The sequence below is a fragment of the Manacus candei genome, unplaced genomic scaffold (genome assembly GCF_025592945.1).
Source record: "Manacus candei isolate 608988 ecotype Guabito, Panama unplaced genomic scaffold, ASM2559294v1 h1tg000011l, whole genome shotgun sequence".
NCBI lineage: Eukaryota > Metazoa > Chordata > Aves > Passeriformes > Pipridae > Manacus > Manacus candei.
The window spans coordinates 13,654,771-13,677,223 of NW_026138059.1; the positions used below are offsets into that span (position 1 = coordinate 13,654,771).

Consider the following 22,453-nt stretch of genomic DNA (forward strand, 5'->3'; position numbering starts at 1 on the left):
TAAACCAGACAGATTAGCAGAGAATTCAGCTCAGAGCTCAAACACTGATGAATGTCTTGGACTCTTTTTTATCAGGCTACAAATATGTAGCTTGCATCACCCTTGCCCTCATGGGGTTAGGTCACTACTCAGTACAGCTGCTCAGGGTGGTTCTGCCAGACCACTTGGGAGGTGCTGTGTGTTGCCTGCTGGTGTTGCACAGACCAGAGATGCACATCGTAGCACCTTAATAAGGGGATTTTTCAAATCCTGCTGTTGACATGGTAATTTCTTGAACTGCTCTTACTGAACAGCTTTCAATCCTCTCAGCTTTTCCTGTGTCAGCTAAACAGTCATTCAGCTGCAATATTCTCATTTTTCATTTTCTATTTACTTCCCTGGCTATTTACAGCTGAGAGATGCACTTGGGGACACGATTTGTCATAGGCTCTGCCACATGAACCTCATGTCCACCCACTCATATCACATAGAGTAAATATCTCTGCCAGGCCTCTCAGTCCCTCTTCTTGAGGAAACTGATGTTCCTCCACCTGTACATTATCTCCTAAGCAGTGTTCTCAGCTGGTAGTCTGGTAGTTGAATGACTTACTATTGAACAGAATGCTATCAATAATCCTTTGAAAGCTCCTTTTTTCCCCCCCTCTCTCCAGGGTAGTGTTATAGCATCAACTGCTATGAATGTATCTTTTTCTTCCATGTGAAGAACATAGTTCCAAGTGAAAGGTTTGGGACCTGAGCTCTTTTTAATTATCTGTTTGGATACTTGAGTGTATGCAAATACATATTTACTTTATTCCTTGGCAGTTCTTTATTAAAGCTACAAGATGTAATGCTTTGGCAGTGAAGTCTAGCTTTTTATTCACTTTATTGATCTCTTTAATTTTTTTCCCTTAACATATCAGACACTTCGCAAAGCATGTGGGTTTGATTCCCGTATGGGCCATTCCCTTAAGATTTGGACTTGAAGATCCTTGTGGGTCCCTTCCAACTCAGAATACTTTGTGATTCTGTGATCTTCTTGACTGTATAAATCATATATATTGGTGGATTTTTGGTTTTGGCTTTGTGTTTGTGTGGCTTTATTTGTTTGTTTGCTTTTTCACTGAGATCATAAATTCAAATGCTTTCACTGAAATCACTGGCTTTCATGGATTATCTAAAATTTTAGTTGGAATGCTTTTTATGGGTCATATGCTTAACTATTACAATCTCTTGGTGACGGTATTATGATGTAATTTAAAAATTACTTTAGTTTATGGCCATTCTGCTTTCTTATTTTGCTAGTTTTCAAAGCCTAGTGCATTCACTCATTTTGTTTCTTGATCTGACATTCCACTCCTCACCTTGCTTTTGCATCTGGTGCAAATACATTTAATTCTGCAATTCTGCCTGGCATGAACATCACATGCATGCAAAATCCCATCTCATGGATTGACACTTGCTTTTCTCTTCCTTGCAATTCTGTAATTTCACCTGTTGTGATTTAAAGAATGTGTAATTGCTAAATGAGTTGTCTTTCATGTCCATCTGCTCCACAACAGGAATTTGGTATACCACTATGATTATAATTTTCCTTGTTCCCACTCTCTTGTTGCAATATGCATTCTAATTTTTGTGTTGTAGGAACTGCCTCATTTCTGATACCTCTGACAGCACGTGCTGCTTTTTTCCATGGTCAGGTGGAGAATCATATCTACTGAATCCATCCTCAGCTGCAGGTAATTCCAAAATAAATTCCTGTCAGTTAATCATGCCCTAACTTCAGAACAGCCACTGTTTCTGGTATAATCAGCTGCTGGGGAGATCCTACATGTGTTCCCCTTTCTATAGACTACTTTATCTCACAGATTCAAGTGTTCAGGCAGAACTATAAAACTAACTAGTTTGGTCTGCCATACTTTTAAGAACTAGAGGAATTTTCCCACAGCCTGGGCAACTCCCATAGTGTGGGAGAAACTGAGTTTTGTTCTGGTTGCTTACTTTGCAACAGGGCATAGCTTGCTTTACTCCTGAGAAATCGTAGCTATTTTTCCCATCAGACTGGGCTCAGTATCCAAGGGATTGGTGGAAATTTTAACAGTGACATAAGATCAGATCTTTTACAGTTTGTGGAATGCCAGATTATGATTGATTATCTTTTTGATTCCAGGTGCTATCTCTGTTGCTTTAGGAGAGAGGAATCCCAGCTATAAGCCTAGGCTTGGCAGTCTGGTGTAGCTTCCTGAGGTTGTTTCTGTCACACCTTGGAATTCCCTACATGCCATTGGCCTCTTCTACTGCAACTCAACAAAAGTTGCTCCAATATCCTCTTTACAAACATTTTCTCCTTCACCTTCACAGCAGTTCCCAGCAACTATTTCTGTAGGTACTCAGCAAAACTTGTGAAGGCCAGCTGCACTTCTGCCTTATGGGAACTGGAAACAAGCCAGATCCAGACAGATATGTCCACCCACATGGGCAGTCCCTGACAGTACTGATCAGGTGATAATTATTGCCTCTTTCTTTGTCAACATTATGGCCAACATGATCTTTTCTCATTCAATATCCATCTATCACATCAGTGCACTTCTAAGCTGTCTCTTTCTCAAGACTGGCTTGAAAAAAAAATCTGCTTTCTTGTAAGTTCTCTCTGTCCTTGCTATTGTATCTACCCCAGGAGCAGGGGGCCCAACTGAGTTTCTCAGTCTTCTGAGCTGGTGTCTGATACCCACCATATCCCCATAGGAAGGAATTCACTCCCACCATTTGTTTCCCTCTACAAAAGGCCTGTGAACCCTCCCTGTATTTTCTCCTGGTTCTAGCTGTGGTAGCCACTTCACAGCACAGATTCATATTAGGACACCTGTAACACAAATCATGTAATCCAATGGCACAAGACAACACCTTGTTCTCTAAAAATCCACTGCAGCTAAGGTCCTCACATGCTAACAGATGAATTTCCTAGAAGTGGTGACATCAGCATTGTTCCCCATGTCCCTTGCCCTGCTTTCTTTCTTCACTCACACTCACCTATCCCCCAGCTAGCTGGAAAGTGCACAGTACAGTGTCCACAATACTTACAGCTTTTCCAAGTTGTTTTTACATATAAAATAATAGGGAGCAAAACTAATAGCTTAGAATGGCTGCTTTGTTCTTTAGCTCTGAGGCTGACCTCCCCTCTTTTGCCTTGATTGAGTCATGTTTGCAGAATGAGTGACTAACTTGTCAGGCACTCCTGCAACCTGAACCCCAAGCTCACCAAAATCTAGGTATGTCTCTAATAAAGCAAGGTAGCTGATTAGGTGCTGGAAGCTGTGCAGCTGCATTACCAGGTTGCTGTGCCAAGGTTACTTAGCTCTGCTGGCTGTAATTTTTCTGTCTGGCACTACATCATGACAGGAGAATTTCTTTCTGTCTTTCTGCTCAGTTTGACGAGCGTCAGACCAGCCTTGCTATAAAAGCCCACCCACATGAGCGGCCTGGTATTGCAAGTTGTTCTGTGTCTGCTCCGAACAAACCACTGCCCCTTTGGAAGACGGACTCTGTGTTTGAAACAAGATACAGTACAGTTTTCAGCGTATCTAATAACACGGTGCAGCAATTTTCAGGTAATTTGATGACACACTCCAGTGACTGCCTACGTAGGCACTATCATGCTGTGGCACAAACTGCAGCAGGAGTTTGATAAGTACCACTGGGTTTCCTTACACATCCTACTGCTATCAGCACAGAAGGACAAGCCTGTCTTTCACTTTCTCTGTGTTTTGCTTGTCCATTTGTCCTTCATGAAGATGAAGCCCAGCAGCTTTTTCTGCACAGACTGTTACTGAACTAAAGCCTTCAGACTTGTATCTGTGACAGCAGCGAGGGAGGGCACTGTGCAGCATGGTCCTGGTCCCACAGAGCCAGGGACATTGCTACTGGCACTGACATAGGACAGCAGAGATCTAGGACAGAAGCTATGGCACGGTGTGCATTGACCAAATGCAAGTTGTCATCAACTTTCCTGAAACCTCAAACCTTGGCACCAGTTCCCCTCTGTGGGGCCACCAGGAGCAGGAAGACAACAAATGAGAGGTGACAGCAGACAGGGAATCTGTGTGTTTGGGCAGAAGCCTGTGGGTACACCCATGGTCTGGGTATGGCAGGAAGTCTTACTGATTATGTGGTATTATTTATATATATTAACCTTATGGAAACAGTGGACCCATAGTGCTGCACAGCTCACTACAAAGCACTGATACCAAAATAATTTTACTGCTGTTTTCTGAATTACCTTTCTTCTAGTTGGATTTTAGCTAGGTGCTTCTTTGGGGATCATCTAATTTTATGCCAAAAAGCCATTTTTATTGTTGTTGATAAACAAGTGAAAATTGCTTTTTACACCCTTCTCCCTTCCCAATTACTTTCAAGGCTGCTAGACAGAAGTTCTTGCAAAGTGATAAAGACAAACAAAGTCAGAATGTTCTTGTCTGTTCCTTCCACAGAATGTGCATGACTCTAATTCACCTTGAAAAAGGCAGCAAATTAATCTGGGAAGCTCCATATGAGACATTACAACTTCAAGAGTGCTTCTAAAATAGTGGTGTCCTAGTGCTCTAATGGGCAGCAGTTTTCATACCTTCTTCAAAAGCTTGTGCCTGCACTCTGGTCAGAAACAAATTTTCACTACTCCCTCTTCACCAGGTGAACCCTCTCTCCTTTCCATGTGGATTGACTACAGCTTAGTCCTCTGGCTTTGCAAATGATGATTTGCATTCTTAGCTGCTGTTCACCCACTTCATTTTGCTGACCTTCCTCCTCATGTAAAATGTAAAATACTTGAAATATATGAGTTTTAAGTAGGTACATGCAAGAGACGCTCTTATAAATTACCTTGCACATAAAGATGATGTTTTCTAATCTTGCTGTTACTGTGCATATTTGGGGGCACATAAGATTTCTATCATATATTGACCCTTAAGGCAGTTGAATCACAGAAATTAGTCCCAAGAAGTTTTTGTATAGAAAACCAGAAAAAAGCAACATGAAGAAAAGGCCCATACTGGCTACTGACATAAAAACTTGGTCATGCAGCTTCTCTGAGGCACATGTGGAAAGTGAGGACTGGGACTGGGTATTGGGCCTTTAGTGAGTGACCATCCCAGAGGTGGAGACTGCTGCTGTCAGCAACAGCTGAGCTCATCAAGGTTTTTTTTTAAGCCACGAAACTCCCTTATTTATATATAAGGAACTTGTGCAAAGGGGCTTTTCAGCCATGACTACAGCAATCACTACGACATCTATTAGTCACATAACAGAAAAAAAAAAAAAAGCAAAAACATGTAACTTCTTGGAATGCAAAGTTTAAGTGGTTACGCATTCAGGGAAAGCTGCCTCTTTCACTCCCATTCAGCAAATTCTTCAAAAGGAAAAAAAAACTTGAATCAGTCATCTCATTCAGAACAAACATCTTCTTAGGGCAAATAAGAAAATAAATGGCCGGATTTGGGATAAACATCCCCTGTTAATATCATATCCACCACGTTACACAACACTGAGGGAAAACAGAGAACAAGATGGGAAAGGACTTTGTGCAGATGTAAGATGTGCAACACGCCCTTACACTTTGCTCTGGTCCATTTTCTGTCACTGTCTTTGACAACCTATGGAGATTGTTCACAAGGTAAAATTACTTCCAACCACCTTCGAACCCTTCCTTGGCTAAACAGCCCCTGTAAGGATCTCTGGTTAAAATGCTGTGGGGCAGTCGGCTGCCTGTGTCAGTTTTCCTGCTTTCCTTACTTTCTTTATATTGTGCCTTTGTTAGTATGAAACCAGAGCTTTACTGTAGTAAAGCTGCTGCCTGTAGTTTACAGGCAGCAGAAAACTTGGACTGACTTTCAGGATCTTGAGAAATCAGCAGTTTCCACAGAGATGGCACAGAGGGCCCTACAGTGCTGGAAATGCTCCAGCATAACTTCAGGAATCACCGTCACCTAAGCTGCGTAAAGGGCAAACTCCCATTTGAATTGGGTGGGAACTGGAAGCAACAATCCCTAACCACAAGTTTGAAAGGGATGTGTATAAGGTGCTCAAATTGTTTTGTGGACAGACACTGTCTGCTTGTTCTGGATGTTACTAGCTCCAGTTTCACATGCTGTGCCTTCATATTTAGCACAGATACGTGAAATTTAAAAAATGTTCCAGAACTGTAAAGCTGGGAGTAACAAACTTTGAAAGTCACCTAAACTCACTGCTTGTCTGAATTGCTTCTTTCTAGTCCAAACTATGTGCAGTTTGTGCCCAAATACACAGTGTTTTTCCAGTTTTGACTTAAGGTGGATTTTTATTTTTATTTTTCTAGAGGAAAGTGCTCTATAGTGACCTTAATAAATAAGGAATGGACACTTATGTTACAGAAGGTCTCAAAAATACATTGAAAAATAAATACTACACGGCTAAAATATGCTTTATACTTCTCAGTGGTAATTGATTACCAGCGCTAAAATGATTGGAAAATCTCAAGAATAACTTGCCAACTATTTTCAGAGAGCTGAAATGGGCTGTGTGTGATGAGATCGTTAAAGAGACCAAGAAAAAAAGTATTCAGTGCAGTTTCCCATCTATTAGGTTACTTGGCCTCTTCAGCAGTCTCCAGAGAAAGCCTCTGGCTGCTTCTTAAGGTCACTGAATCATTTCACTATAATAAATGATCTCGCTAGCTGAAAATGTTGGAGAGGCTCCCTGTGCCTCCATGTTGCTGTATCAGTGAGTCACTTCAATCCCTGTGCTCCTGGGTGAGCATGCACCACACCCAACCTGCCGGCTGCCCTGGCCATCTTGTTTTCTTTGTCTTCCTTCGTGTGCTTTTACTTTCATAACCACATTAAACTGATAGAGATCTGTGTATTTTACAGTCTGTGGACAGAATGAGAATAGAGACCAAAAAAAAAAAGGCAAAACCCCACTACACATGATTCAGGCTCCCTGATCTCGGGAGTCTTTGCCACTTGGAGGCAATTACAGGAAGGAGTCAGCAATGTTCCCTCAGGGCTGTGACAGAGCAGGAGGACAAAGTGTCCCAGGGCAGGAACAAAGCTGTCTTCTGCACCACTTGAAGCTTGGAAACAGCAAGTGTTGACAGTCAGGACTGAAAGGTGTGCCAGTTTAAGAGTGGTTGACATGCATGGTTTAGCAGTCCATGTAATCAGTAACAGAAGGAATTGTAGGTCCCATCAGCCATGATTCTGCCACAAAGAGTGGCAGTATCTCCCAGCTGTGATTCAACAGAGCATGGATGAAGAAGACCAACAAATCTTTGATAAATGCCTTTATTTCCCTCAGTGGGAGATAGCAGGCTGTTCCCTTGGAGAAACAAATTCCAAAAACATTATCTGCAAGCCCTAGTCAACATTTTCTTCCCTTATCCCCAAGTTTGCAAGACACTTCTCTTCCACCTTTGTTTTCTATTTCATCTTTATAACTTGCCTTTCCATAGAGCTCAGTCCTCTATTAGACCAAATCCTTGTAGGACATGGGAACAAATAAGCACCACTGGGTTACTAATGGGGTAGTTCAGTAGTGCTGGTTACAAACCAAGCTACCTCTCAGTCACTCTCAGAGTTCGTCTGTGCAAAGTTCATATGCTACAAAACTGTCACTGGCTTTCCACTGCAGCAACTCCCATTTGGGCATGTTTGGCTTGGGCTGAGTCCGAGGTACTGCATTCCACTTTTTTGGAGTAGCAATGTTACTGCAGTTGCTTCCCCCTGTAAACTAGACCTCGGATGTCTGTCTCCTCTGGCTCTCGGCACTGCTACAATCACAGAATAATTTGGGATAAAGGGTCCCTCTGGAGATCACCTACCTCACAGCAAGGCTAACTTCAGAGTTGCAGCAGGATGCTCAGGATCGAACCAGTTGAGCATCTCCATATAGAGATCCCACAGCCTCTCTAGAAAGCCTGTGCCAGAGTTTACTCTCATTGTGAAGGATTTCTTTCCTTACATTTAATCCTCCCTTGCTGCAGCTTATGCATTTGTTCTTTCATTGTACCTCTTGATTTTCTGCTGTGCCCCTCCAAGGAGATTCTACTCCTCCTCCTCCTTATCACCCTCAAGCAGCTGAAGACTGCAGTAAGTTGTCCCCCCCACTTTACTCTGCAGCTCCCTGAATCTCAATGCCCTCTGGTAGACAGAGGACTTAGAAACACAGGCATCCTCGAAAAGTGAGGACAATTGAGATTTCAGACATCTTAACTACAAACAAGCCGCTCCCAAATATCTCAAATTGCCTAAAAGCCCAGTGGAGCTGGGTATACAGCCTCACTCAATTAAAAGTTAAACATGGGATGCTGCCTGTACATATTGCAGTCTCATGCTGCTAAAGACCCAGGTATGATTTGATCTGGGATCTTCAGTTTCAAAGGACAAAAGAGTCAAGCCAGAGTGTCCTGTAATTTTGCATCTTGCGGACCTCTTCATTTCCCCACCAGATTACATTATTTTTAGAATGTGTTCAGTGTCCTTATGACCTGGTTTCTTCACATTATACCAGGAATGATTAACGTATAACCTTTCCCTTGAGAGGAACCTGCCTCTCAACAGTCAGCAAAGTTATTACAGTTCTGCAACAAAAATGTACTTCTTGTCTAATCATAAATGTTTCTGATCATTATTTTGAGAAAATGTTGCTTCACTGAAGTGATTTGATCTTTTAGCAGTGACAAGGCTTGTTTTCATTTGCTTTAGTATGACAAATATCAAACAGGCTTCTGGACACTTAAGACTGTGTGTTTTCTTTTAATTTATGTTTTACTACTGCTTGTAGGAGAGTATTTTTGTGTTGTGTTTCTCTATAGATCATTTTGACAGAAATGGAGATGTATTTTTTCCATAGGGAACCCCTCCCATATTTTCAACAAAATAACTGAAAAATATCAGCTAAAATAAAGAGCAAGGAAATGTTGTCTTTAAGGCTTAGTGACACCTGGTGTTCAGGCAATGGATATGGTAATTCCCTAGGGGAGGGGTTCCCAGGGAACTTGTCAGACCATTGCAGTGAGTGCATCTGAAGGGACAGTATATTAATGCAGTAGCATCATGGAGGAGAGAGAGTGAAAACTCGCCCCCAAATACTGGCCATCTTCACTTCCCCGGGGCGTAAGCCAGCCAAACACAGTGCTGAGGATGGGCCCAGGAAGATCGATGGGACTGAGGGAAGAAGACCAGCAATCCTTTTCCTTCCTCTTCCATTGCCCCCATACTCCACCATATTTCAATTTCCCCCCAGAATTAGTCTCAGCTTGTGCTGAGCTCCCATTGCCCAGGACAGAGGCCAGCTGCCAGGAGAGAGGTGTTCCCACACAACCCACATCTAGCCAAACTGCACTGTCCTAAAGGCATCAAGGGTTAATATGTGACACTATTTTCAACAGCAGTATTGGGATGCTATTTGTGGTGCTCTGATGACAACTTGTTTCTCCCTCTATAGATATTTAAATGATTCTGCTCAACAAGAGCCATCAAGGCTGGAGACAAGGGTTATAAAATGCACAAGAGCTTTCAGCAAAGAAAACATTACCAGGTAGCTAAGTCCAGAAGGTGCTCCTAGCAAACAGCAACATCAGTGAATGTGGTGGAAGTCCAGCACCAGATTTCTGTACAGACAAGATGAAGAGAGCAGCATGATTGCCAGCAGAACTGGTAATCATTTGACCCAAACTAACATCCTTAGAAACAAAACCATGCCTAGATGGTGTATGTGGCCATTTGACATAACACCAAAGAAAGAATGGAGTAAAGACAGAGAACACATTTCTTAGTGCTGCTTGAAGGAAACCTACCCATCAAGCCTGAGCTGTGGCTGCTCTGCAGAGAGGAGGGATGGTTTTGGGTGTCCATCAAACACCTACTACTGAGACGGACAGTAACTGCAGCCAATCAGAATTCTGATCTGGTGGTGTGTTCTCATCTGTGCAGAATCTCCCCTGCCTTGCTGAAAATGAGAGCAATTCAGTTCACATTCTCCAGTTTCTTTTCCTGTCCCTCTTCTCAAAACTGCCACAAGAGTATCCTTCTTTCTTGCCTGCTAGAGTCTCTCCTCTCATTAGCTTTTTCTTCTAGCAATCTGTGTGTGTTCTTCTTACTGTGAATGTTTTCCTCTGAACTGTGTTTCCTCATTTTTTCCTAACTAGCTGCTTGTTATTCTGAGGTGTCACAGCAAGGAGGATGCTTTCTTCTGTAATATAGAGGAGCTGCTGTCCTAGCACCACCCTTTGCGGTCCTCTTCCAAGGCCAGAGATTTTGGGGTTTGCTCACCTAAATTTATCTAGTATAAAGCACGATAGATACTGAATGCTATTAAATAATTACCAGCCATTTGTATGTGCTGGACAGGTGATGATGTATTATGTTAATAACACTTACAGGCTAAGCTTTAATGTAAAAATAGATTTGATTTGAGATTTTGGCTGAATTTGAGTGTTTATCTTTTTTATTCCCCGCTTAAACAGATAAATTCACCTCTACCTGTAAAAAGCTCTGAAACAGTCCTGGGTATCAGGATACACAGATCTGCATTCTGATCATTAAAAAAAAAAAAAAAAAAGAGCTCTTGCTTTTCCCCAAAAGCCAACATTCCCAAGGTTATTTGTGCAATCAAGGTCAGGTGCATCATAAAAGCTATTATGTAGTATATGCTTGCTTTTAATCTCCTCCTTCTTTATGACCCCTGTTTCCACACTAGGAAATGCTCTTGATTACAGAGTCTTTGCAGCCGTGAAATAAAAGACAACATGAGACAACATGCTGGTTTATTCCTCTGCTATTCAAAATCAATTATACTCTGTTCATCTGTACTACTACTAGAAACTACTGTGCAGATGTTTCCAATATAAGTCAGGAGCTCTGTTTAACACCTGCCTTTCTGCCCCATCTTCCTCTTTTAAGAAGGGGCTAAACATGGTCTTTGAGGAACATATTACAGTGCAATTGCAAGTAAAAAGTCTCTGACTGTGAAGTCTGTATCATGATATAAATATTGATCTACCATCCTCGCTTATACTAAATACTGTCATATTTGTCACCGGTGTCAGCTCCAGTTTTCTATGAAATCCTCCTGATTCCAGGGTGTCGGCAGCAGCAGCCTGTCCCCAGCTGTCACCTCACAGGTGCCGCCAGGAGAGGGCATCGGCTCACAGTGCATCCCCTCGGGTGCGCAGCCCCCAGTTATCCCCCCACCCCGCTTTTGGTCCTAGATGCTCACCGTCCCTATCGGGACTCACAGCCACCTCCTGTGCTTCTCCCTCTCAGCCGGAAAGGGACATCAGTTCTGGGTTTAACCAGACCTGACTATTGGAGGATTTGATTTAAAATCCCAGTGCTTGCTTACACCATTCTTAAACCTCCTTAAAATCATCTGCCCAAGAGGTAAGTCACCTCTGCAGATGCTGCTCAGAGCTGCTCTCTCCAATTTTGAGGCCAAAAGGCAAAACTGAACATAGTTGTGTTTGAGTTTTTTGTTTGTTTTGTTTGTTTAGTTTCATTTTAGTATTCTTCTGGCAGGGTGGGATGGATGGGTTTTGATTGTGAGAGAATTGAGGGGGAGGTATTTGTTCTGTTGGTTTTGGGATTTTTTTACTTGTACTTCATAAAGTAAAATCTCACACTGACTATCATTTTTATTGGCCAGATGGAGCCAGGTAGTTGGCCCCATACTTTTGCAGGTTTCTGAAACCCCGTATGTTGCTCCTTTCTGACCAAATGAGAGGTTTTAATTATTCCAATTTTCCTGTTTTGCAAGGCAAATACTGCATATTGAAAAAATGCTGAGAAACTAAGCAGAGCATCCATCACCAAATTACCAGGTCTGGTTTCAGGAGTTCCCACGCATTTCAAAATCTACTTGTACAGCTTTATAACAGCAGGACTGTGCAGCAATTCTTCCAGTCTACTTCACATGGAAACCAGAGTCAGATGTAAAGATGACTTCTTAGCTCTTTATTTAAACTTCTGAGAACAGAAGGGTCTTTTTCATGATGATTTGCAAAAATCTGTACAAACAATTTTAAAAGGAAACACAGCTGATAATAGTAAGCTGATAATAGTTATGCCATCTGTATGCATGGGAGGTATTTCCTGGTCTTTTCGGCAAACTCATCACTATTCTACTGAGCAAAAGTGCATTTGCATCTAAGATGTCTCAAGTCCCTACTAGCTCAGCACACCAAGAGCTGCTCTCACACTCCCTTCCAACCCCAAGTGCTGTGGGAAGCAAAGCAAATTGATAAATTAACAGAAGATCTTTCAGAGGCAATCCTTTCTAAATATACAGAAAAGTGTTAGACCTAGAAGGGCCCTGAAGCACTGAGATCCATTGATTTTAAACGAAGCAAGGCAATTAGGTAACTGCATAGGCTGCAGATTTCTCTTTTGGCTTTTTAATTTTATTTTCAAAAAGCTCCTATTTCTGCTTAGTGAGCTGAGATTCTGATTTCCTACAACAGCTGGTAAAATTGAATTAGTAGCATTTAGTAAACATTTGGCTTCCAGTGGCAGACAGAACAGTTGATGAAGACATTTCCCACTTGCTAAATGGGATGGAGACACTGTATGTCTAATCAATTACAGGAATACCACGATACCTTGCTTCAGTATGCATGGAATAATTTCATTTGGCTTCACTTTAAATACTTTTACCAGGTAAATTATCACCACATAGCATTAGCTCTGGAGCTGGCTAATCCTAGTGGAAACACTGTGAATATCTACTTAGACAAGTCTGAAGCAGTAAAAGTGCAATTGTGCCACAGGGGTTGTGCATTCCCCATTACACCAGCTCAGGAGCAGCAAATGCACAGGTGTAGACAACTCATATGGGATTGCATTTTTATGTTAACAGATTCAGTTCCCTTGAAGTTTCACCTGTTTCCAAATGAAATGCAAACAGTGCAATTTTCCATTTCTTGCTGTTGCATGGCTGGACCATCCCTGTTTGAAAAGCTGGGGCTCCACCTGCCTCTGAAGGGTGTGAGGCAATTCCTCTGATGAGGAAATTCAGGACCTTTCTGCTGAACATGGGCTTTCTTCACACACTGTGCCACTGCTTTACCTTCCCGCAGCAAACAGGAGGTTCCTCCACTGCCTTTAAAAACTTTCCAAGAATTACAGGCCAGATTCCTGGAAAATGTGTTGCTTTGACATGTATTAGACTTGAAAAAAACAAGATAAATTCTTTTTAAAGAGTGATTGCTTCACTCCAGGGGGGCATATTTTCCCAGACTACAAGAGTTCCAGCTGTATCAGGACTTTAGGCCTTCTGGTGCCATGGTATCTCAGGGCCTTTGGTAGACCTTCCTTATCATCAAGGAAGCTGCCTTCTGCCCAAACTGTTGGATTTGTAAGCAGACAAAGTGCCCAGGTGGCATGGGGTGACCTTGGCCACCTGCCAGATGGCCACTCAGCTGCTGATCTCCCTCCCCCTCAACAGGATTGGGAGAGGAAATAAGATGAAAAGCTTGAGGTTTCAGATAAAGACAGGAAGGTCACTCAGCAGTAATCATCATGGCCAAAACAGGTTCTGGGAAAAATAATTTATTTCCAGTTAAAATAGAATTGAATAGTGAGATACAAAGACAAAAACTAAAACACCTCCCTATCCCCTTCTTCCAAGGCTGTTTCACTACCCCCCCTGCTCCAAGTAGTGTGGAGGTGGCTGTGGTCAGTCCATAGCAGCTCCTCTCTGCTCCTTCCTACTCATGCTCCAGCATGGGTCCTTCCCAGGGGCTGAAGTCCCTTGGGATAAATTTGCTCCAGTGTGGGCTCTCCATAAGCTGCACTTCCTTCAGAGCACGTCCACTCGCTCCACCATGCAGTCATCCATGGGCTGCAGTGTGGATATCTGCTTTGATGTGGTCTCCTCCACAGACTCCAGGGGAATCTGCTCTGGCACCCAGATCACCTCCTCCCCATCCTTCCTCTCCCACCTTGGTGTCTGCAGGGGTGTTTCTCACACTTTTGTCCTCACTCCTCTCTCTGCTGAGCAGTGTTTTGCCCTTTCTTAAATATACTTGCAAAAAGGCACCAACAGCTGCTTTTTGTCAGAATGCAGAGCAGGACACCCTGTGGTCCTACAAGCTTTAGAAGAGGCCAGTGCCTTGTCTTCAAGCAATCCCCCAGACCGTCATACTATGCATGGCAAAAATGCTCCAGAGCCATACTAACAAAGGCCCTTTCCCTATTTCTAGCCTAGGTTGACTCTCGGGTAGCTTATACACATTTGTTTTGTGTCACACACTTAAAATAGCTCATTTTCCTTCATGCTGTCTGCTGTCATGATGTCTGTGTTGGGTCTGACTACATTCCTTCTCATTCCTTCCTGGTCTTGCTAAATACCCATTTTGCAGGACTTCTCCATTTCTCTGACTGCCCCCCTAACTCTTCTGCACAGTGCATCTTTTAGAAGGAGTTTTTTTGAGAACAGGTGTATTCCTCAAAAGGAAGTCCCACCAGAGCCTCATCCTCATTCTCCCTCTCTAGCACATTCCTCCTTCTACTAGAAATGGACCGATTAACAAATAAGACTTCCCTCCCCTTTTTTTTCATAGTAGCAGCTATAAGTTGTTGAACAGATGGTTCTCAAATCTTTTTTTTCTCTCCTCTTCAGTCATGTCCAACTAAAACTCCAGTGGAAACAGTTGAAATTCTGTTACTTGTGCCTAAGGGGGATTTACACTAATCCCATCTCTTACTCCAGCCATCAAGGTCATGTGGTTGTTGCTGTGGGGTTTGTAATCTTCCTTGGCAGTGACAGTGCTTCCTAAAGTCATCTCCAAATATCACTGCAAATAGTCCTGCTTTTCATACCAGGTTTTGTCTTAAAACATTTATAATGGGTTCTGTTCAGGCTGAAAGCATTGAGACAAACCAACTGCTCATCAGTTTGACCTTGCTTGTCCATAGATCCTGTGGCTGGTCACCACACCCTCTAGCTTAGATAGTAATTTCCAAGATTAAAAATACAACCTATTCCAGATGGATGGAAGATTTATTTCCTTTATCTACATGCTATTTTTTATTAAAAACCAATATGGGTAAGTCAGGTGTGATTATTTCCAGAAAAGCTGCATTACATTTTCTCTCATTTTATTTTTCCTTCCTTATACTCAACCATTCTTCCCATTTATTCAGAAAGCTTTCATCATACTGAAATCAGACTATCAAGTCCACCAGCTACCACGTATTACATTCTTCCTACAGAAAATATAGTATCTACATTATATATCCTTGAAACATAAAACATGTAACTCTTCTTTCCTCCTCTCCACATCCCAGTTTGACTGATTGAAACAAAAGATACTTATTTTTCAAACTGGACCTTTGTTGCTCTTTTCTCCCCTTTCTGTTTGAGATGATTTTAGCAGCTTTGACTTAAAATCTAGTGCCTCAACTACTGTCATGTCATGGGAACTCAGCTTCCCCTGCTCATCCAAATGTGCTGTACTGAAACTGAGAAACATTTGGACCCCTTTGTGTATATCCATCTATTTAAATTAAATGGATTAAAAGTTGAAAATTGAATTCAAGTTTGCTTTATAAGCCAGTTCTTGAAACATCCTGATGATTACAACTAATCACCTTTGTTGGTTCAGTAATTCTTGGCAAGAGGATGATAGTGACAATGTAAGTTAAATTTCTGTACTGATACCAACAACTCTGAGCCACATTTCTCTAACGAGACATCTCTATCTATATTTTATCATCTCCTGCACTGCCTTGAGGGGATTCCCAGCAGAATCCACAGTCAAAGTAATTCGGCCTCCAATTTTATTTATACTTTTCTTCAGCATCCAGCTTACTTTTACATCCCTTTTTTGAATAATGCATACCTTTTAACAATATACATTCCAGTCTCATACAAGAGACACACATTTTATCAACTTACACCTCAATACAGCTACCACATATCAAAGGCAGAAGCAACCTCCAGAACAGCTCTCCATTAGGTCTGGGGCTTTGGGGGTTTCTTTGCCCTAGTTTTGGTAGTAGATGTCCTATCAGAAGCTCCAACGCTTACTTAGCATCTGCCTTGCATCAAATAAAATACACAATCAACCGCAAAGACTTCCAGAGTTCTCTCTGCTTTTCTTCTTCCTGCCAAGTCAGGAATCCAAGTGCCTGAGTGATCCTGGCCCCAGGGGTGGCTCACCCATCTGTGACACAGCACTTGGGTTCTTCACACCAGGACCACCCTAGGAAAAGCTGTGTTCTGGGCCTTTAAGCTTATCTATCCCATTCACAGCTTAACAAAAGCTTAACACTTCTCCCTCCATCACTCAGGCTGTAGGGCCCAAGTGCAGGGAGGGATTTGGTCAGCTCATGAGCTGCACAAGATCTTAACCTAACAGTTTGAAGCTTGGTCATTCACCCTGGAAATAGCTACTGAACTATCACATTCTCCTCAGCCAACTTTACGTGAAACTTTTTCAACCCTTTGGCCGCAGTTGGTCTTTTTTTATCTCTCCAGCCTTTACAACACAGAAAGTCCTTTCTGAGGACTCTTTCATAATACCAAGCACCAATCACAGCTGTTATCTGTTAGGAAAACTGCAGGAGATCAGGGAATGGAGGTAATCCAAAGGCTTTTACTAATTCCAGGTCAGGTAATGCACTGGAAGCTCAGCCAGGTGACCAAGGTTCCTGCCTGGTCCATCAGTAATGGTAAGGTGATGTCTGATCCAACCCACACAGACCCATCTCAGACACTTTTTTCAGTTGCTGCCGAGAGTGTAGAAGAGTAGCCAGGAGCCACAGTCTCTTCTGTGCAGGTGTGAACACTACTGATGCTATAATTGTTCCCAAGATCACACCTCCTGCCAGTTTTGGCCAAAGTCAGTGGGTCTACATGGTGCAAAACAATGATAAAGCCATCACGTTTTACCACTGACCTTGAAGGGGAGGTTTGGAGGCAGCAGCTCAGTCCCCTCTGGCACACTGGGGAAGGCCAGGTTGGTGCTGTGGCTTCTGCCTTCCAGGTATTTCCTCTAGATTGGCTTATCATCCAAAGAACTGCACCTTACTGAACCTCGCTTAGAAAAACACTCAATTTCAAAGCTGAATTGGCATGTGAAGAAGAGGAAACTGTCTTAGCAACCATCTCAGGCATTCAGAGCACCTCCCAGAGGAGACCAGCATAGCATGAAACCTCCGAGCCTTTCATATGAAGTGTAAAACCCATTTCTCTGATCTTATGTAGGAAACACCTACATAAGTAGTTCTGTTTTACCAAGTCTATCACCAGCCTAACTGAGAGTGTTGTGATGTCCTGATTAAACACTCAAGTTGGAGAGGGCTCCAAAACCATCACTTAAGGGCAAGGGGAGCTATAATGAAATTGCAAAAACACTCCTGTTCTGGAGAGAAGTATTATTCCCATTTTATAGACAGGACAGCTGAGGCAGAAAGTCCCTCTCAGACACATCAAGCTTTGTACCTGGCACTCATCATCTTGGAACTATTTGGGCTGCTCTGCATTCAGTGAGTCAGTAATCCCAGTGGGAGGTTTAATCCATCACATGGACCAGCCAGGCAAGGGAACAGTGTTCAGTAACAGCCAAGGGTTTCTGTAAAGAATTTGTTACCAGATCTGTGGTACAGTAAATGTTTCTGAATATCTGCAGCTGTTCTTCCATCCTGGTGGCCCCTCCTTGGCCTGACACAGGATGGGGCAATGCATTAAATCTGTACAAACCCACAGAATTCAGGCAGAGATCATCAAAAGTGTTTTAATGATTAAACCATGTCAAACATTAACAATGAAGTATATTCAGACGAGCCAAGGGTTTATTTCTAGCACATTTAGACAGCCTATTTTGAACATTATAGCTGCTGTACTGAGCTATGTAAAGACTCTGCAAACCAGTACCTAGAAATGAAGACACAAGCACAAGCTTTGATAATGTAAACATAAAAGACACTTCTCCTTCAAAACAAGGAATGAAAACCCACAAGGCTAGTAGAACTTATTAATTCCTTAAGAGATGTGCAAAAATTTTAAAAAAGATTTAAAAACAATTAAACATGTTAAAACTGGCATTTATATAAATATAAAAAAAAAAATAATTAAACTTGAGCAATGACCAGCAGAATGTCTTGCACAATTCAGTTTTTCAGAGCTTAATGAATAAAATACTCATAAGCCAAACTCCACCATGGCAGATAGCGGAACACCAGCAACAGATACTGGCTTTGCAACTTACTCCTCATATGTGCAAGGCAAGATTTTACAAGAAGGAGTAACTTTAACCAGCACTCAAACCAAATCCTCAGATAACAAGCCAAAACATTACCAGTGATATACACAACTCACATTACAGAAACAGACATTTCCAGCACATTTCAGTAACATTTAAAAAACATCAGGTATGACTCAAACTGTTTAAACTTGCTTGTTTGGGAAAAAAAATCACCTTTGTGTTAGGCACATTTTAAAAGTGAACATATGCTACATGAAGAACAGTTCAGATACCAACTTAAATACAGACAATTCCATCAGAAAAGCATCTTTCTGTCTCTTCTTTTAAATACGCCTTTGGATATGTCACAGACTTAAACAGTAGCTGCTAAAATGTGGATATGGCTATGGTAATAACACTTGAAACTCTGCCAGTTTCATATTAAAAACCACTCTTCATTTAGCATTTAAGAATTCTCAGAAATAAGAAAGGAAAAAAAAAAAGGAAAAAAAGTGAAAAGAATAGATGGGTCCACCCTGTATATGCTCTAAACCTTAGAGACAATATTTAATCTTACTGGACTGTGTAAGCGCCAATTACTTTTACATCAGTGACATACTTCAAATAAAAAAATAAGATCTATTAAAAAGGTAAAATAATTTTTCCATCTGGTTTGTGACTGTTTAGTCAAAGCCAAATATACAAAACTAAATGCACCATTTCCAATTTCACTGTATCGAGTAAGAGATACGTAATATTGTGTATCACATACAGAACAGTAAAATGATCAATGGATTCTTCTAAGTGACTTTTTAATAAAAAGTCAGTCAACTGAAAAGTTGAAACCCTAATTTTTAAACGAGTAATAAGCTTTGGGCCCTGCTTTTTAATTTAAGGCATGTGTGTTTATCTACTGAAACCAGCATCATACAAATTACCTCTACAATCACATGCATGATCTATTGTAAAAAAAAAATGGAGGTTTAGATTACAGTGTTTTCAAATTGTGAATCATAATTCAGCACCTATCATATTGACTAGTAAGGCAACAGCAGTGTTGGATAATATGGTAATACTCCCTTCCACAGTCTATAGCAGGGTCAGTGACAGCCCAGAATTATTTTTAAACTTTAACCTACTTTTATGTTCTGTATACAGTTTCTAGGGTGTTTGCACTGGTTAAGTCCTACATAAATCACACTATTCTAGGCAGGAATAGTTACAGTAGCCATTAGAGTATTAGTGCACAACTCTCATTGTGCTTACAATCAGATGATTTTGTTGTTGGGGTTATCAAAATGGTTTTTCAGTTTGGTCTTCAATCCTTCCTTTGTTTCCTTTGTTTCACATTGTTCTCAAGGGAAGAAAAGCTGTTTGTGTACCCGTTTGCAGTGGCCATAGAGCCGTTCTGATACTCTTTCCTCCTCGAGGATGCCTTCTTGTTGTAAGTCTAGAATATAGGGAAAGACACATGGTTTTGCTTAATTAGATATAAATAACCACTTCCTCAGAGTAACTCTAGAAACTTGCATTCATCATTTTTAAAGACCTTGTGCCGGTGGTAGAGCCTAACAAGCTCTACCACTTCTTGTGTATGAAACTATACTATGCCTTTCATTCATCATAGCAAGAGAATTAGTTCACTTGAAAAGAAAAAGGCTTGGCAGTATGATGCTAGTGTTGTGTTAATTGTAAATTAGAAACAAGGGAAGTGAATTTATGAGCAGACTACAGCACAAGAATATACTCAAAACAAGTAGTGAGGAAGGAGGTTTGAAGCACTGCAGGTGACAGTATGTTGAACAAAGCCAGAACAAGGAGTAGGTAAACAAGAACAATGAGGGAAGTTAGAGACAGAAATGTGAAAGAAATTTCCACTGGCCAACATGAGAATCACAAAACTAACAGGATACAAGGGACTCTGTCTAAACAAATTAGAGAAAAAATAGATATTAATTAGTTTTTTCGGAGGGGCTCAGTTGCCTGACAAGAGCACATTTCCCAGAATTTCTGTGTGTGAAAGGAAGTTAAGTAGTTAAAAGTTAAAATGTAAGTAAAATTGATGAAGAAAGTTGAGTAATATTTGGAATATACTATAATGTTTACTTAGCATGTTCAGATGCAGCAAGTGATAGGAATCATCGGACTGATTTTAAGAAGTAGCAAAAGATCAGATGGGAAAGCCTGCAGTGTTTCCCTCCATGAATCATTCTTATGAGAACCACAATGCTCAAATCTCTCAAAAAACATTTAAAACGTAACAGAGTTTGCTTGTTTGGGGACAGCAGGCTGTGCTGGTTTGATTTTCTGAAGATGGGTGCATCTTTGTACAGAGCCCAGTTATGAACTGCTCAGAACAACACATACCAAGTCTGGATCTGTTCAGACATGAAATCAGCTTTGTAGAAACATAACTCATAACACTAATTTTCCATAGGAAAATTCCAAAATACAAACAAATGCCTGTAAAGGTGAACCAGAACCAGATTTCTCTATGTTGGGAATTTAAGATGTTTCCCTGGATATAAAACAAGAATTTCTCCTTGTCAAAGCAGTAATGAACAATTCCTTCAGGTGCTTCACAGGTTCACATGCTATTGGTTTATTTCAGAGCGGAAAGCTGCTTCCTCTCCCTATCTGCAGTTAAAATTGCACTAGTAAGCCACTTTAGTGTGCCATTCTGCTTACTGAAATTACTAATCATTCTGAATTGCAGATACAAAACACCAGAAGATCTGAAAGTGGAGAGTAGATCAACAAGTGCAATACTTTAAGAACCACGTGCATGTTAGTGGAAGATAGCGAAAGGACATTTCAAGCATATCTTTCTGTAAACAGCTTTCCAGAGAGATACTGCCAGCAGAATGCTAGAAAGAGTTGACAAATATTACTTTTACCTGAATATAGAAATTTGTGAAGAGGATAATCAAAGAAATCATATAAGAAATCTGAAAATACAGCCACCCCTGAGGAAATGCACATGGCCAAACAACACCACAGCTGGTCTGGAAGATTGTCAGGACGAACTGAATCTGGGGAGAGAAAAAAAACCAAGAGAAATGGAGCACATTAATGGAAGAAGGAAAAAAACCATTAGTGACAAAGATCTCAACAGGTATTTCTAAATCAAGTAAAAGATACATAATATTGTGTGTTTAGCAAGTTTATCTTCTCTGTAAACCTGAGTTAGCAGACATTCAGGTTGTGGTATTCTGTTCTTTAAGCCTGTTTATTTTATTTATATTGTTCCATTTCAGAACAGTAGAGTAAGTAATGCAGAATTGACTCACAGATATCCTAAGGAACAAGACCACCTTCTTCCTAGTGACAGCTCAGTGGGGTTTGACTCTACCATCCTAAAGAAGTAGATCTGCATCTCACTGCTTCAGTTGCAGAAGATTTGGGTCACTTGGTCTACACATAGACAGCGAAATCCTCTCCCACACACAGGAACTGTCTGGCACATGGCTCCAGTGGAAGAAATATTGTGGTAAAGGGCTGCAGGGAAGCTGGGGAGTCAGGAAGGAGGATTGGGATCCAGCTATCTACAATTATCTCTTTTGGAAAAATAGAGTTTGGGCTTAAGTGTTGCAGAGGGCCTTAAGCAAAATTCATCCTTACATGAAGGCTACCAGATTAGGGAATGTTTATTTAAAAAGGGAAATACTGTTCTGCTCTGCTATTTTGCAGCTCTAACAGCTATGCATGAAGAGCAGGCAAGGAAGTGAAAGCAGCTTTGACAATAGCCAGCGGAGCAACTGAAGCACTGAGACACTGCACTCTGTAGCACTTGAACCACCAGAATGAAGAATAGAGCCCAAATCTGGAAGGAAAAACAAAAACAAACCCCAAACCAAGGCAACTGCCCCATCCCTCCCAGGAACAAAATGAGCCCATAGCTACAACACTTGGCCATCCTTCAGGAAGGAGAGAATAAAGATGTTAAGAATCAACACTTGAATTGCTGGCAGCAAATGTTATTAATCATCACCAGAAATGTTATTAGAACTATTCACAACTCTGAGAGGGTGCTAAGGGAGGATGGGTGGGGGGAAGATAACAGAAAAGTCTATCTCTAGGCTTCAGTTTCCTCCCCTACAAAATGGGGAAAACGCAACACCAATGCATATTTCCTTGAGGTGTTCTGACATGCTGTACACATGAAAACCTGGTTCTCATGCAGTATCACTACAACAAGTGCCATAGTGCTTAATTTCACTGCTCTTTTCACCTCCAGTACACAGCATTCAGGCTTCATCA

General features: G+C 41.4%; 1 protein-coding gene and 1 long non-coding RNA gene across 4 annotated transcripts in view; one reads left to right on the top strand and one right to left on the bottom strand.

The window, feature by feature from the left end:
* Nucleotides 1-1,587: 1,587 nt before the first annotated feature.
* On the top strand, nt 1,588-21,140 carry LOC127466716 (uncharacterized). The gene is made up of 2 exons (XR_007902829.1): nt 1,588-1,718; nt 20,910-21,140. It is a non-coding gene; the product is annotated as an uncharacterized LOC127466716 (long non-coding RNA).
* The window catches only part of ELOVL5 (ELOVL fatty acid elongase 5), a 40,238-nt gene continuing 35,514 nt past the window's right edge, over nt 17,730-22,453 (bottom strand). For all 3 annotated transcript variants that reach the window (XM_051777888.1, XM_051777887.1, XM_051777889.1), the window contains exons 7-8: nt 21,091-21,225; nt 17,730-19,643 (exon numbers count right to left, since the gene is read on the bottom strand). In XM_051777888.1, coding sequence (XP_051633848.1) covers nt 19,512-19,643; nt 21,091-21,225 — 267 coding nt within the window. In that variant the 3' untranslated portion in view covers nt 17,730-19,511. The remainder of the gene's footprint in view (nt 19,644-21,090; nt 21,226-22,453) is intronic.